This window comes from Phyllostomus hastatus, unplaced genomic scaffold, assembly GCF_019186645.2.
Source record: "Phyllostomus hastatus isolate PE091 unplaced genomic scaffold, TTU_PhHast_1.1 phas_contig_113, whole genome shotgun sequence".
Lineage (NCBI taxonomy): Eukaryota > Metazoa > Chordata > Mammalia > Chiroptera > Phyllostomidae > Phyllostomus > Phyllostomus hastatus.
In genome coordinates, this window is record NW_025333530.1 from 4,008,855 (window position 1) to 4,022,945 (window position 14,091).

General features: G+C 35.4%; 1 protein-coding gene across 3 annotated transcripts in view; it reads left to right on the forward strand.

Moving 5' to 3' along the window:
- The window catches only part of ATM (ATM serine/threonine kinase), a 162,209-nt gene that overhangs the window by 101,775 nt on the left and 46,343 nt on the right, over nucleotides 1–14,091 (forward strand). For all 3 annotated transcript variants that reach the window (XM_045837996.1, XM_045838016.1, XM_045838005.1), the window contains 3 exons: nucleotides 3,650–3,737; nucleotides 6,690–6,845; nucleotides 10,930–11,017. In XM_045837996.1, the coding sequence (XP_045693952.1) occupies nucleotides 3,650–3,737; nucleotides 6,690–6,845; nucleotides 10,930–11,017 (332 nt within the window). The remainder of the gene's footprint in view (nucleotides 1–3,649; nucleotides 3,738–6,689; nucleotides 6,846–10,929; nucleotides 11,018–14,091) is intronic.

Below are 14,091 nucleotides of genomic sequence, written 5' to 3' on the forward strand. Positions count from 1 at the left end.
GTTGTAGTTGTTTGCCTAGTTTGCTTGTTAATAACTAGGTGTGGTTGTTAATAACAGAGTTTGCTGTCTTTTTACTGTGCATATTTTTTATCTTCTTTTTCTTAGCTAAGTCCCTTTAACATTTCATATAATAAGGGCTTGGTGATGATGAACTCCTTTAACTTGACCTTGTCTGAGAAGCCCTTTATCTGCTCTTCCATTCTAAATGAAAGCTTTGCTGGATAGAGCAATCTTGGATGTAGGTCCTTGCCTTTCATGACTTAGAATACTTCTTTCGAAGCCCCTTCTTGCCTGTAAGGTCTCTTTTGAGAAATCAGCTGACAGTCTGATGGGAACTCCTTTGTAAGTGACTGTCTCCTTATCTCTTGCTGCTTCTAGAATTCTCTCCTTCATTTTAATCTTGGGTAATGTAATTATGAAGTGCCTTGGTGTGTTCCTCCTTGGGTCCAACTTCTTTGGGACTCTCTGAGCTCCCTGGACTTCTTGGAAGTCTATTTCCTTTGCCAGATTGGGGAAGTTCTCCTTTATTATTTGTTCAAATAACTTTTCCACTTTTTGCTCTTCCTCTTCCCTTTCTGGTACCCCTATAATTCGGATGTTGGAACATTTCAAGATGTCCTGGAGGTTCCTAAGCCTCTCCTTATTTTTTAAAATTCTTGTTTCTTCATTCTTTTCTGTTTTTTTCTTCCTTCTGGTTCACTCCATTGATTTGAGACCCAGTTTACTTTCCATCACTCTTGGTTCCCTGTGCATTTTTCTTCATTTCACTTAGTGTAGCCTTCTTTTTTTCATCTAATTTGTGACCAAAATCAACCAATTATGAGCATCCTGATCACCAGTGCTTTGAACTGTGCATCTGATAAGTTGGCTATCTCTTGGTCGCTTAAAAGTACTGGCTCTGGAGCTTGGATTGGTTCTTCCATTTGAGCCTTTTCTTTTTTTTTTTGGTCTGGTTGCACCTGTTATGTAGTGAGTGGCAGAGTCTTAGGTGTTCTCCAGGGTGGAACAACCCACGTCCCTGGGTTATGAAGCTGTATGTGGGGCAGGGTCACAGAGGGAACAGTGGCTCTTGCTCTGCTCTCTGTTGGATTTCAGTCCCCTCTGCTGCTTCCCACAAGCAAATTGGGCCCTTCTGGTGCTGGTTCCCAGGTGGGTGGGCTTGTGTACGTTCTAGGACCCTGTAGGTCTCTCCAAAGAACTCTCCTGTGAGGCTGGAAATCTCCCCCGACACCTCAACCTCCACAAGTGTTTTTAATCAGTGTTTTTAGGCTTTATTTCCTGGCGCTGGGTCCCTGGGTTGCACAGTCTGTCTTGCTGCCTGCTTTCACCTGGTTTATCTACACGTGAATGTGTGACTGTGGACAGCCAGGTGCCTTGCGTGCCTCACTGGGTCAGCTCGTTGCCTCCCCGTGCTGTGCCCGGGGTCTGCCACCGGGGTCTCCTAGCCGCCTCCTGCATCCTGTACACCCGGGTCTGCCAGCCACCGCTTTTTCCTGTCATAGCCCCTCTCTGTTGGCCACCGACTCCGCCTCTCTTACCAGTCTGGATAAATAGTTGTCAGGACTTCCGTACAGTTCAATTTTCTGTCTGTTCTGGTTCCTTTTTTGTTTCTAAATTTTTGTTGTCCTTAATTTGGGTTGTGTGAGGAGGTACAGTGTGTCCACCTATGCCTCCATCTTGGCCGGAAGTTTTTTTTCCAGTTTTTTAAAAAAATTGGATTATACTTCATTTACTTTTAAAACCTTTTTTTTTTTCATGCTATGTAAGTATTTCCTATGCTAACAAGAGCTCATAACAGGAGAAATTCCATCAGGAATTTGGTTCACATTGCATGTCGATGCATAGTTGAGCATACATCATAGGTCAGGTTTTCAATCTAAAACTTCAATAAGGTGAAAAATTCATAGATCTTTGATGTTAACTTATTCTGTTTAGTGTATTGATGTATTTTATGTACAAACATAAAACTAGGTACAAATTCACTTACTGTATTTTAAGACCAATACAATTATAAGAAAAGTATTAATTTAATGCAATTGTTTTCCCAGACTTAACTAGTTACTTTGGCATACATCATGATTACTCAGTTCTCCCAATTGTTTTTTGTTTTGTTTTGTTTTTTACTTTTACTAGTACAAATTTAATTTGACATGATGGAGATGGCATTTAAACTTCACTTTACACTCCTTCATGTTTTATGTGTGTTCTTTTCTATTGGCTAACAGCAATTACAGTTCTACTATTTGAATAATTATAAACATAGATATGGATGTCCATTCTGTGGTTCTACTGGATTATAAGTTGGTCATATAAGTGGTCCAGAATATACTTATATGAATTTTCTTTAGGGCATTATAATGAAAGTCCTAAAATAAAAATTATCATAGAGACTTCGAAAAGTATCCAGAATATATCTCCTTTTGTTAATCTGGGAAATACAGATACAAGTATTCACAGTTACCAGCAAACACTTAAACATTAAATATTACATAATGTAAAGCAATATTAAACATAATTTTATTGTTTATAAGTTTAACAGAATCACTACCTGTGATAACCTGATAGTTTATTATCATGAACATGGTCAAGACTTTTTTTTACCTTTATCCTTTGTACATACACATCTATGCTACAAACATTCAAAGGCAAAGTCAGCCAATTTTATTACATTTCTGTGTAGAATGCCGATACTTCATTGCCTTAACTGAAAATTCAAACCTTATATGTAAAATTCTATTATAAAAAGGAAAGTAAATAGGTTTCTATCAGATTATATGGTTTATCTTTTCTGATATCTCACTGCCTTCACTCGAATGTCCCATGTGCATATCATACTCAGCTGTCAAAAGGGAAAGTTACGGTCTTCATTCTCTTCCCCCAGCCTGCTTCTCTATTGTGTATTCTTCATCAATGTCATGCTGTTGCCTAAGCCAGGGATCTCTCTCACATGTTTCATGTCATTACCAAATCCTGCCAATTCTGTGTTATAAGTAACTTTAGTCCATGTATTTCTTTGTCCCCATTGTCCTTAGTGCTTTATGTCTCTGTGGTTCAGCCATATTGAACTTCTTTCAGTATTTTCTCCAAGTTCTTTCTTGTTCCAGCATCTCAGATAGTATCACTGTTGCCTGGAACACTGTCCTTTCCTCCTGTCCTGCTGGACCATTACTCTTCTTTCAGATCTCATTTTTTCTATGATGCTTCTTTTGCTAAAATCATGTTTCTTTCTATACTCCTCTAAGGTATTTTAAACTTTTCTTCTCATAGCATTTATCACATTATATTAAGAGTCTCTCAGGCTAGTGAGTATACGTGGTCAGAAATAGTCTCTTATTTATAGTTGTATACTGTACCCAGAACATACAGTATCCTACATGAATATTTATTGAATCAATGAATTAGGCACCTTCAGAAACAAAATATAAATTACAATTAATTTCTAGTTTTGTTAAGCACAGTAGTTTCTTTTAAAAGTGTGCTATTAAATTCTATTTATCAATTTATATTTATTAAGAACCAATTTTTTGCTCAATACTGCCCACTGGACCCTTCCCTAGTATAGAGGGAGGCGGGCACACACACAAAAGCAAGAATGGGCTTAAGCAAGTGCATCTGGGACTGAGAGGAGGCATCTTCATTTGTTTGTCAGAGCCAGAGCACTTCTCCCGATGTTGCCTGGGTAAAAAGTCACAAAGAACAATGCTTGCTGTTGTGGACTACCTGAGGAGACAAAAGAGGTAATTAATGAATACTGCTTTTTGAGTTTGGGGATTTGGAAGTGTAGCTTGTTACTGTTGGCTGAATTTTAACATGATTATTTGAAGTGATATGGCTGCAAGATGCCATATTTAATGTGTGATGCTTATATCTCTGTAATAATTCATGTTTAGAGTAGTACTTTGGTTAAATTGGTATCAGGACCTCTAAATTCTAGTCCTAACAGTACCACTAACAATGTTATCTTTGCTAAATCACACATCCTTTGAAGCTATAGTTTATTTTATCTACAAAGTGATGGGAAAGGAGTAATTTATGTTCCAGGTTAAGTTCAGTTGCATTACTTTTAACCTTTCTCTTCACTTTCAGCTCATAAAAGTAATTACAACTATGTAAAAGTGTCCTTTATGTACCTTTATTATAAGATATGTTTCTTTTGCCTGTGGAAAAACAGTATCAACTAGGTTTTGTCACCAAAAAGGATTTATTGAGAAAAATCAAGAGTTGCAACTCAGTGCACACAGGCATGCAACCCACTTGCACACACTGAACAGCGTGAAGAGCTGTTTATAGAAGGGGAAAAGGTAGTTAAGGGGAGAGGTAGTTACCACCATAAAGCTTTATTGTGAGCAGAGAGTTCTTCCTGTAGGGTTCTTACAATGACTTAGAGTTCGAGAACTCCTCCCATAGGCCTCCTGACCAGTCATGTTTGTGTACAGTCTCAGTCATTATCTTTATCACTTTATTGTGTGTCATGGTCCTCAAAATCTGTGGTACTATATAGTAATACTTATATGTTATATATTATAAGTACTTTTATATTATAAGTAATATAACACTTATAAGTATGAGATTATATAATATATAATATTATACATTATAAGTATTGCTATATAGTATCAGCATATTACATCACATAGGAAATGCTATGGCAGTGTTTGTTTTCTTGATTCTGATGAATTGTTTTATAATACAGTACCTTTGTTCCTGTTATTTCTCATGAGATTTTTAATAGTGAATTCAGGAGTTGCTAGAGTGAGTCAGTTGTCTGACTGATCTGTACTGCTCCAGCAGTGACCAGAACTTGGAAGAAATAATGTAGTAGGCCTATAAGTTAAGTAGGTAGCAGTTGATGTCTCATGACAAATATATTGTGGTTGTGGCAGTGATTGATAAAGAATGGGCGAAAGAGGTGGGGGAAAAGTGGAAAATTGCTTAACCTAAATCCATTTTCACTTTAAAAGTTAATTTCTCTATATCCTCTTCCTATATCCTCTATTCTACTCTGTTCTTAGAAAAATAAGTGTTAAGTCTTTCAGTGCTCTGTTTCTAATTGGAGAGTTACTAATTTTTTTAAAGATTTTATTTATTTATTTTTAGAGAGAGGGGAAGGAAGGGAGTAAAACAGGGAGAGAAACATCAATATGTGGTTACCTCTCGTGCGCCCCCTACTGGGGACCTGGCCCACAATGCAGGCATGTGCCCTGACTGGGAATTAAACCAGCAACACTTGGCTTTGCTGTATGGTGCTCAATCTACTGAGCCACACCAGCCAGGGCTAAATTTATATTTTATTGTATTTTTTCCTATAACTGTTTAGTCCTCTTATATCCCTCTTCCCCTCACACAATCACCACACTGCTGTCCATGTCCATGAGTCCTTTTTTGCTCAATCTCTTCACCTGTTAACCTCTCCTGACTCCCCTAACCCTGAGCTGTCAGCCTGCTCCCTATCTATGAGTCTGTCTCTATTTCGCTTGTTAGTTGAGGACTAAGCAGTTAAGGTGCTGAAAGTCATATAGTATGTAGTAGGTAATCCTGTTGGATTTTGGGGTTTTCTTGATGCAGCTGGATTTGACTCTGGCTATATCCTACTCTAAAACCAGTGTTCTTAACTGTTACAGTGTCACATCTCTATAATACCATTTTTGAAAAAGGTAATAAATATCTATGATCCCTTTCACATCTGGCCAACTGTTACCACAAGTGGAAAGTTTTTATTAAATAACCCAACCTAGACCAAAAAAAAAAAAAAAACTAAGGAGAAAATGAACTGCAAATAGAAAGGGCATATAACTATGTGTTATAGAAGAAACAGTATTTTCATTAAATTGGCCATTTAGAAAGATTTGTATATGTCTTATTACTTACTCGATACAGCCTGTTCTTAGCATATACCCATGGATCCCTTGGTGAAGGAGAAGTATGAACCTCAAGTTTATTCTGGGATGATAGCTTTTGCTTTCATCATATTTTCTAAGGGGTGTGTGATACAAAAAGAGTGACACATAGGGCTCTTCAGCCATGTTATTCTTAGCTGTTTATACCTACCATCATCCAGGGGTTCCATATCTGCAGCTTCCATATCCGCATAGTCAACCAACTGTGGATTGAAAATATTCGAAAAAAGAAATGATACCTTGTTGCTGACATATAACATATAGTTAGATGTATGATGGTTGCATCTGTACTGAACATATATGTTCAGTACATATGTTTTTTTCTTGTCATTATTCCTTAAACAGTACAGCATAACAACTATTTACATAGTATTTTCATTATATTAGGTATTTTAACTAACCTAGGATGGGAGTAAAAGATAGAAAATTGTACTGCAACAACAATTAAAATAAGATTTTTTAAAAAAGAAAGAGAACAAAAAAAAATATTTTAACTAATCTAGAGATGATTTAAAGTATCCGGGAGGATTTGCATAGTTTATATGCAAATACTACACCATGTTACGTTAGGTATTTCAGCATCTGTCAATTTTGTTATCTGCATGGGGTCCTAGAACCAGCCGCTACAGATACCAAGGGATGATTGTCTACATTGGGGAAATGTGGCTTTTGGTTATTTGAATATAATTTTCATTTTTAACTAGTACTTGCTACCATTATATTTTATATCGACATACTTTTAATATTGAAGTTAAAGAAATGGACATGACTTCATTTAAAAATTTTCTTTAGATCCTCTTCCGGAACAGTGTTTGATGATGCTTTCTGGCTGGAATTGAATTATCTGGAGGTTGCCAAGGTAGCTCAGTCTTGTGCTGCTCACTTTACAGCATTACTCTACGCAGAAATCTATGCAGATAGGAAAAACATGGATGATCAAGAGAAAAGGTAATAAAATTTACAAGTTTTGGTTTTTAAAACTGTTGTTTACATTGTTTCAATGAAGCTGTTAAAGATTTTTTTCTCACCTCCCCCATTTAATGATATTTTAAATAGCTTTCTAACTTTTAAAGGGAAATAATTTTTTCAAAAGAAATGAGTAATTCTGGAATAAGTAGAGATATTTATTACTTAAGAATTGTAAAAATTACACAGATAAGGATCTACTGGGAGACAGGCCATACTTCTTTTTCCCTGTATTCCCACAGCAACTAGCATTGGAAAATTAATATAAGTCAACAATAAATATTTTTCAAATAGTTGAGCGAGTCCCTGATTTCAGTTAAATTAAGTTTACCACTATTCCCTCAGCTTCGTTAAGATCCATATTATTTATTAATTATGAGGTAATATAACTGATTTATTTCTGTGACTAAATCACTTTCATTACTGTATTTGTTACCCACCTGTATTTCTAATGCTTTAATTTGCTTTTCCTCTAAGTTAGAACTCTCATAAAAATCTAATAAGTATAGTCCTAGGTAATAGTGAAAAACAAAATACAGTAAAAAAAAACTTCAAGAGTAAAAAATACAGCTCATAACCCCCCTACTTTTCTCAAATTTTTATTCATTTGAAATAGCCTAGTGTTTATTTTTATATTTCCACCAGAAAACCACGTTACAAAATTGAAATAGCAAAAATATATATTATATTAAAACATTTCTCTTGCTTGCTACTTAGAATTTCTACTTTGGGCTGTAATTAAACTAAAAGCAGTGTCGTTTTTAGACTGTGGAAAACTAGCAACCAGAAAATAGATCGTAGTCCAAATATAATTAATTTAGAAGATTGGGACTAATTTCTTCACTCTCTGGTTTAGTATTTAATTTCTACTTTCCAAATGAAAACAGGTTAAAACTTATAGTATATAGATTCTGTGTATAATATGTAATTGATGTGTTCATAATCACTGTAGACTTCCTTTGGAGACAAGTATGTTGTTCTTTAAGTATTACTGAATAAGAAATTGGTTATTGTTTATTCTCAGAGTCTAAAATTTTGAGTCAGGGCCTGTATACTTGGTAGTAGTGATTATAATGCAAATGTGCTTCAGTATCATGGTTCCATAGAATGGTATTTCTTACTAATATGGAGTCTGTAACTGAGCTCTTCTATGAGTATAAAAGTACCTTTAATTTGATGGCATGTGATTATATAGAATGTGGCAAGGTTTTGCAAAATTGCTGTGCAACAAACAGGAGTGCCTTCCTTTTATTTTGGTTAACATTTGGAAAAAGTGCTTGACAGATAAATAATGCCTGCTGTTTGCTTTAATACTCTGGTTTTGATTTTTTTCCCAGATGCCTGATGGGTAAGGGAGGGCAAATAGATAGGAGGTGTATAGAGTGAAGAAAATGCCAGTATTGTTCAGTAACTCAGGTGAACTGACACTTTGTAAATTTAAGGTGATCAGGAAAAGAATAACTGTAAGCAAAACACAAATGAACAGTTTACAAACACTGTCATGTGCAAGAAATGAATTGCTCTAAATTTTTTTATTAAAATTATTTAATAGCAAAGTGTCTGCACACTAGGTATTCAAAAATACATATCCAGTCTGCAATCCCACCAACAATGCACTAGGGTCCCCTTTTCTCCACAACCTCTCCAACACTTGTTGTTTGTTGCTTTGTTATGATGGCCATTCTGACTGGTGTAAAGTGATATCTCATTGTGGTTTTAATTTGCATCTTTCTGATAGCTAGCAATATTGAGCATCTTTTCATGTGTCTATGGATCCTCTGTATGTCCTCTTTGGAGAAGTGTCTGTTCAAGTCCTTTGCCCATTTTTTAATTGGGTTGCTTGTCTTCTTAGAGTGGAGTTGTGTAAGTTCTTTGTATATTTTAGAGATTAAACTCTTGTCTGAGGTATCATTGGCAAATATGTTTTCCCATACAGTTGGTTCTCTTTTTATTTTGATACTGTTTTCTTTAGCCATGCAGAAGCTTTTTATCTTGATGAGATCCCATTTGTTTATTCTTCCCCACCAATCCAAAAGAACCTGTGTACCCCAATGTTCATAGCAGCACAATTTACAATAGCCAAGTGTTGGAAGCAACCTAGGTGCCCATCAGTAAATGAATGAATCAAAAAACTATGGAATTCTATGCAGTAGAAAGAAAGGAGCTCCTACCCTTTGCAGCAGCATGGATGGAACTGGAAAGCATTATACTAAGCGAAATAAGCCAGGCGGTGAAAGACAAATACCATATGATCTCACCTTTAACAGGAACCTAAATAACAAAACAAACAAACAAGCAAAATATAGCCAGAGACACTGAAATAGAGAACAGGCTGATCAGAGGGGAGAGGAGAGGTAATTTCAGGGGAGAATGGGAAGGGTTTATAGGAACAAATATAAAGGACACATGGAGAAAAACTAGGGGGGTGGAAATGGGAGGGAGGTGGGGAAAGATGGGTGGGTGGGCTGGGACGGGAGTAAAGGACAGAAAACTGTACTTGAACAACAGTTAAAATAAAAAATGTTATTAAAAAATACATATCCAGTTTTATTTACTTGTAACTTGCCCCTGAGAAAATATGAGATTTCACAGGTTAGTATCCATAATTTTTTTAAAAAGAAGTAAAAACTTCTTCAAATAGGATTTAGACAAAAAATGTCATTAGTTCACAACCTCAGTCATTTCAGTGTTTGTGACAAAAGTCCTGCCAATCCCATTTTTGTCTGAATGAATTACAGCCTTAGACTTAGGGTCACAATCTGTAATACTGCCTTTCCTACTTTCCTAATTTCTCCTCTAAAATCTTCTTTCTGTATGACTTGCCAATAAGGAAATCTATGTGATACCTGCGTACAAGGGTGGTAAAGCAAGGTAGAATGTTGTCAGTACCGTCATGTCAGTCAGTGGTCTCTGTCCCATCCCTCCGTGCTCCTTCCAAAGGGTCAAAGTTATCTCCTATTTTGTGGTTATCATTTGTTTAGGCGATATTGTTATGTGAGTATGAATCCCTAAATATATGGCAGTTTTCCTTATTTTTTAGCTTTATAAGAAATTATATTATTATTTACAACTTATTTTTCATTAAATATTTTGTAAGGTTTTATTTATGTTGTATGCTGCTGTAGTTCATTAATTTGTCACTGCCACATAGTGTACCAGTGGGAGAATATGCCATGATTAATTTTCCCTCCCCCTGTTAATGATATATGCCTAAATGTAGAATTACTAGGTGGCAGGGTATGTAAATTTTGAACCTCATAGGATAATGCCAAATTGTTTTTTCAACTGGTTATACCAATCTGCATATTTCTCAGGAGTGTGGTTGGTTAGGAAATGGATCAGTAGGGAGCCTTACATTTGAAGAAGGGAGCCAAAGTACAACTATTTTTAGTTTGGGTGAAAAAGGTAAAGAAGAAACTACAGTAAATTTATAGATAAATAATAGAGGCTCTGTCACATATTTCATAGACACTATGTAGGTGGTGTGATTTTAGAAATGAAATTACTTATATGAATTTCTATCATATAAAAATACATGGTTTAAAGCTAAGGCCTTGAAGCAGACAAATCTGAGTTCTCGTCCTTACTACCACTTATTAGTTTCATAATCTTGGATGTAGGTTTCTCAGCACTTAATTATAAGACATCTTAAATTTTGCCAATTTATCAAGTGTTAAGTAGTGTTACAGTGTGATCTTAATTTGTGTGCCTGTGTTTGTTAATGAGCTTGAACTTTAGGTAAAACCATTGGCAAAACAGTTAGGAACTGTACTGTGTGTCACCTGCTCTATTTTTAAACAAGCCTGTCTATATAAATAACCATATTTTGGCATATAGTTTTTCCATGTATGACATTGTCATTAAAAAGTAATCCTCATTGAAACATTAATATTAACAAATTTGTTTTTCATCCTAGGCCTAAATGCTATTATGTTTTAAAGTACAAATGATTCACTATGTTTTATTTGTTACCTTTGTTAGTTTTTCCATCAAAGTTTATAATACATGTATTCACAAACATCAAAATGGTATATTCTTATTAAAAGAAGTGTTTTGTGACAAACAGAAATCCTACATTTGAAGAAGAAAGCCAAAGTACAACTATTTCAAGCTTGAGTGAAAAAAGTAAAGAAGAAACTGGAATAAGTTTACAGGTAAATGTTATAGGCCCTATTATTTGTGATAATATTTATCTTATATTTTGGATTATTTTGTTATAGAACCTGTATTGATGTCATTTAATTTTCGAACTGAACTTACTCTTTGGACTCAGTATCATAATACATAAATTCATGGTTTGCAGTTTAGGCCTTGGAGTAGACAAACTTGAGTTCTTATCCTGACTAGAACTTCAGTTCTAATCCTGACTCTACCACTAAATTGTATAATCTTGTACCAATTACTTAATCTTTCTCAACTTGAGGTTTTTTAATCAGGAAGATTGATGTAAAACTGCCTTTATCATGCAGTAATTTATACCATATATTTTCAGCCACAGAACCCCGTTTATTTTCCATATGACACTTAACATTTATAATTATAAACTTCTTTGTTTACTTACTTTATGTCACATCTCAGGGAGTACTGCTTTTTCTATAAATTAGTCTATCTACTCTTAAAATGGCCTCTTCTTAGTGAATTTCTTAAGTGAACTCATTCCTCTGAAATGACAGTTGCAACTTTATATTACATTCTCTTTATGTTTGCTTTCAGCTTGCCTCCTGCTTCTGGAGAAAACAGCAGCATAGATATGGAATCCCACCACACCCACGATCAGACATAGAAATCTGCCTGCTTCTACTCCCATTGCATCCTTTCCTCTTGTAAAGAAGAGACCTAGTTCCTCCTTTCCAAGACTAGTCCTTGTTCCTGTGCTTTGTTTTCCATCAACTCTTTCTCAGAAAATTAATTTTTATTGTGCTGTACCCTCTCTCAACACCTTCAAACTCTCTCTAAACTTTTTTTATTAAAAGCATTTTCCTCCAACCTAACAGAAAATTATCTTTCTCGTCCTTATGTTCTCTTTTTTTTAGGTGTCATCCTTTTATTCTCATTTCCCTTCACAGCAAAACTCTGTGAAAGAGTTATCTGTATTTGGTGTCTTCGTTTCCTCTCCTTCCCCTCTCTCTGCTGATGTAGCGCTGGCTAATGTCACCTGTCAACTTCATAACTCTGGTGGTCACCTTTCATCAACGTTTTTTTATTGTTTCATTAACACTTAATACCATCAACCATTCTTTGCTTACAATATGTTTTATCTACATTTTTTATTACATTTTCCCAATTTTTCTTCTTTCTTTTTTGCTTCTTTATAGTCTTATCCTCTTTTGAAGATGTTTTGGAATATTTTCTGTGTACCAGGCACTGAGGCACTTAAAACTAGTTAGTCTTAAGTACTGTTCCAACACTGAGAGCTTGAGTTCATGTTTATGAATAGAAAGTTTTTTAAAATTACAGAATGATACCAATATTATTGAATTTTCACCTAGGAAATAATCTCTGGAGCATGGACCATTTAGGCAGTGAAATTGCCCAATCAATTTTCTATGCAGTATAGTTTCCAACATTTTCCACTTCTTTTTTATTTTACCAAGATGATTTAAACTGGATTAGTTTTTATCTATGTAAATTTTAAAGCAAAGAATCGACTTATCAAACCAGTTCTTTATTTATATCACGTTTTACCAGTTACAATATAATGCAGTTTTTAGTATTCTTTCCAAGAAAAATCTCATGACCTTTATTATTATCATTTCAAGAGTCAGACTAAGCTGCAGAATGTCATTTTCCCATCTACAGTTTTAGCTGGATTTTTTGTTTTTTAATATATTTTATTGATTATGCTATTACAGTTGTCCCAGCCTTCCCCCTATTTGTCCCCCTCTGCCTGGTACCCCCATTTTCTCTAGCAGTTCTCCCCAAGTTCATGTCTGTGGGTCATTCACATAAGTTCTTTGGCTTCTCCATTTCCTGTACTATTCTTAACATCCCCCTGTCTATTTTGTACTGGTCAATTATGCTTCTTTTAAAAAAAATATTTTATTCATTATGCTATTACAATCGTCCCATTTTTTCTTCTCTTTATCCCCCTCCACCCTGCACCCTTCTCCTACCAGCAATGACCCGCCCTTTAGTTCATGTCCATGGCTCATACATATATATTCTTTAGCTTCTCCATTTCCTATACTCTTCTCTTTTTTTAATGTATTTTGTTGATTGTGCTATTATAGTTGTTCCATTCTTCCTCCCTTATTCCCCTCCACCCTATACCCTACTCCCACCTTCATTCTCCCCCTTTAGTTAATGTCCTTGGTTCATACATTTAAGTGCTTCTGTACCTGTTTCTAGTTGTTTGCTTACTTTGTTTCTGTTTTTGTTTTTTAGGTTCAGTTGTTGATAGCTGTGAGTTTGTTTTCATTACTGTTGATAGTTTTGATCATCATCTTTTTCTTAGATAAGTCCTTTTAACATTTCATATAATAAGGGCTTGGTGATTATGAACTCCTCTAGCTTTACCTTGTCTAGGAAGCACGTTATCTGCCCTTCCATTATAAATGATAGCTTTGCTGGATAGAGCAATCTTGGAAGTAAGTCCTTGCCTTTCATGACTTGGAATACTTCTTTCCAGCCCCTTGCCTGCAAGGTCTCTTTTGAGAAATCCGCTGACAGTCTTATGGGAACTCTTTTGTAGGTAATTGTCTCCTTTTCTTTTGCTGCTTTTAATATTCTCTCTCTTTACCTTTAATCTTGGCTAATGTAATTATGATGTGTCTTGGCATGTTCCTCCTTGGGTCCAACTTCTTTGGGACTCTCTAGGCTTCCTTGACTTCCTGGAAGTCTATTTCCTTTGCAAGATTGGGGAAGTTTTTCTTCATTATTTTTTCAAATAAGTTTTCAATTTCCTACTGTTGCTCTTTTTCTTCTGGCACCCCTGTCATTCTGGTGTTGGAACATTTAAAGTTGTCCTGGAGTTTCCTAAACCTCTCCTCATGTTTTTGAATTCTTGTTTCTTCAAATCTGTTCTGGTCGGATGTTTATTCCTTCCTTCCATTCCAAATCATTCCAAATCATTGAGTCCCAGTTTCTTTCCCTTCACTGTTGGTTCCCTGTATATTTTTATTTCATTTTGCATAGTCTTCACTTCTTCCTCTATTTTTCGACCATACTCAACCATTTTTGTGAGCATCCTGATTACCAGTGTTAAACTCTGCATCTCTGCATCACTTAG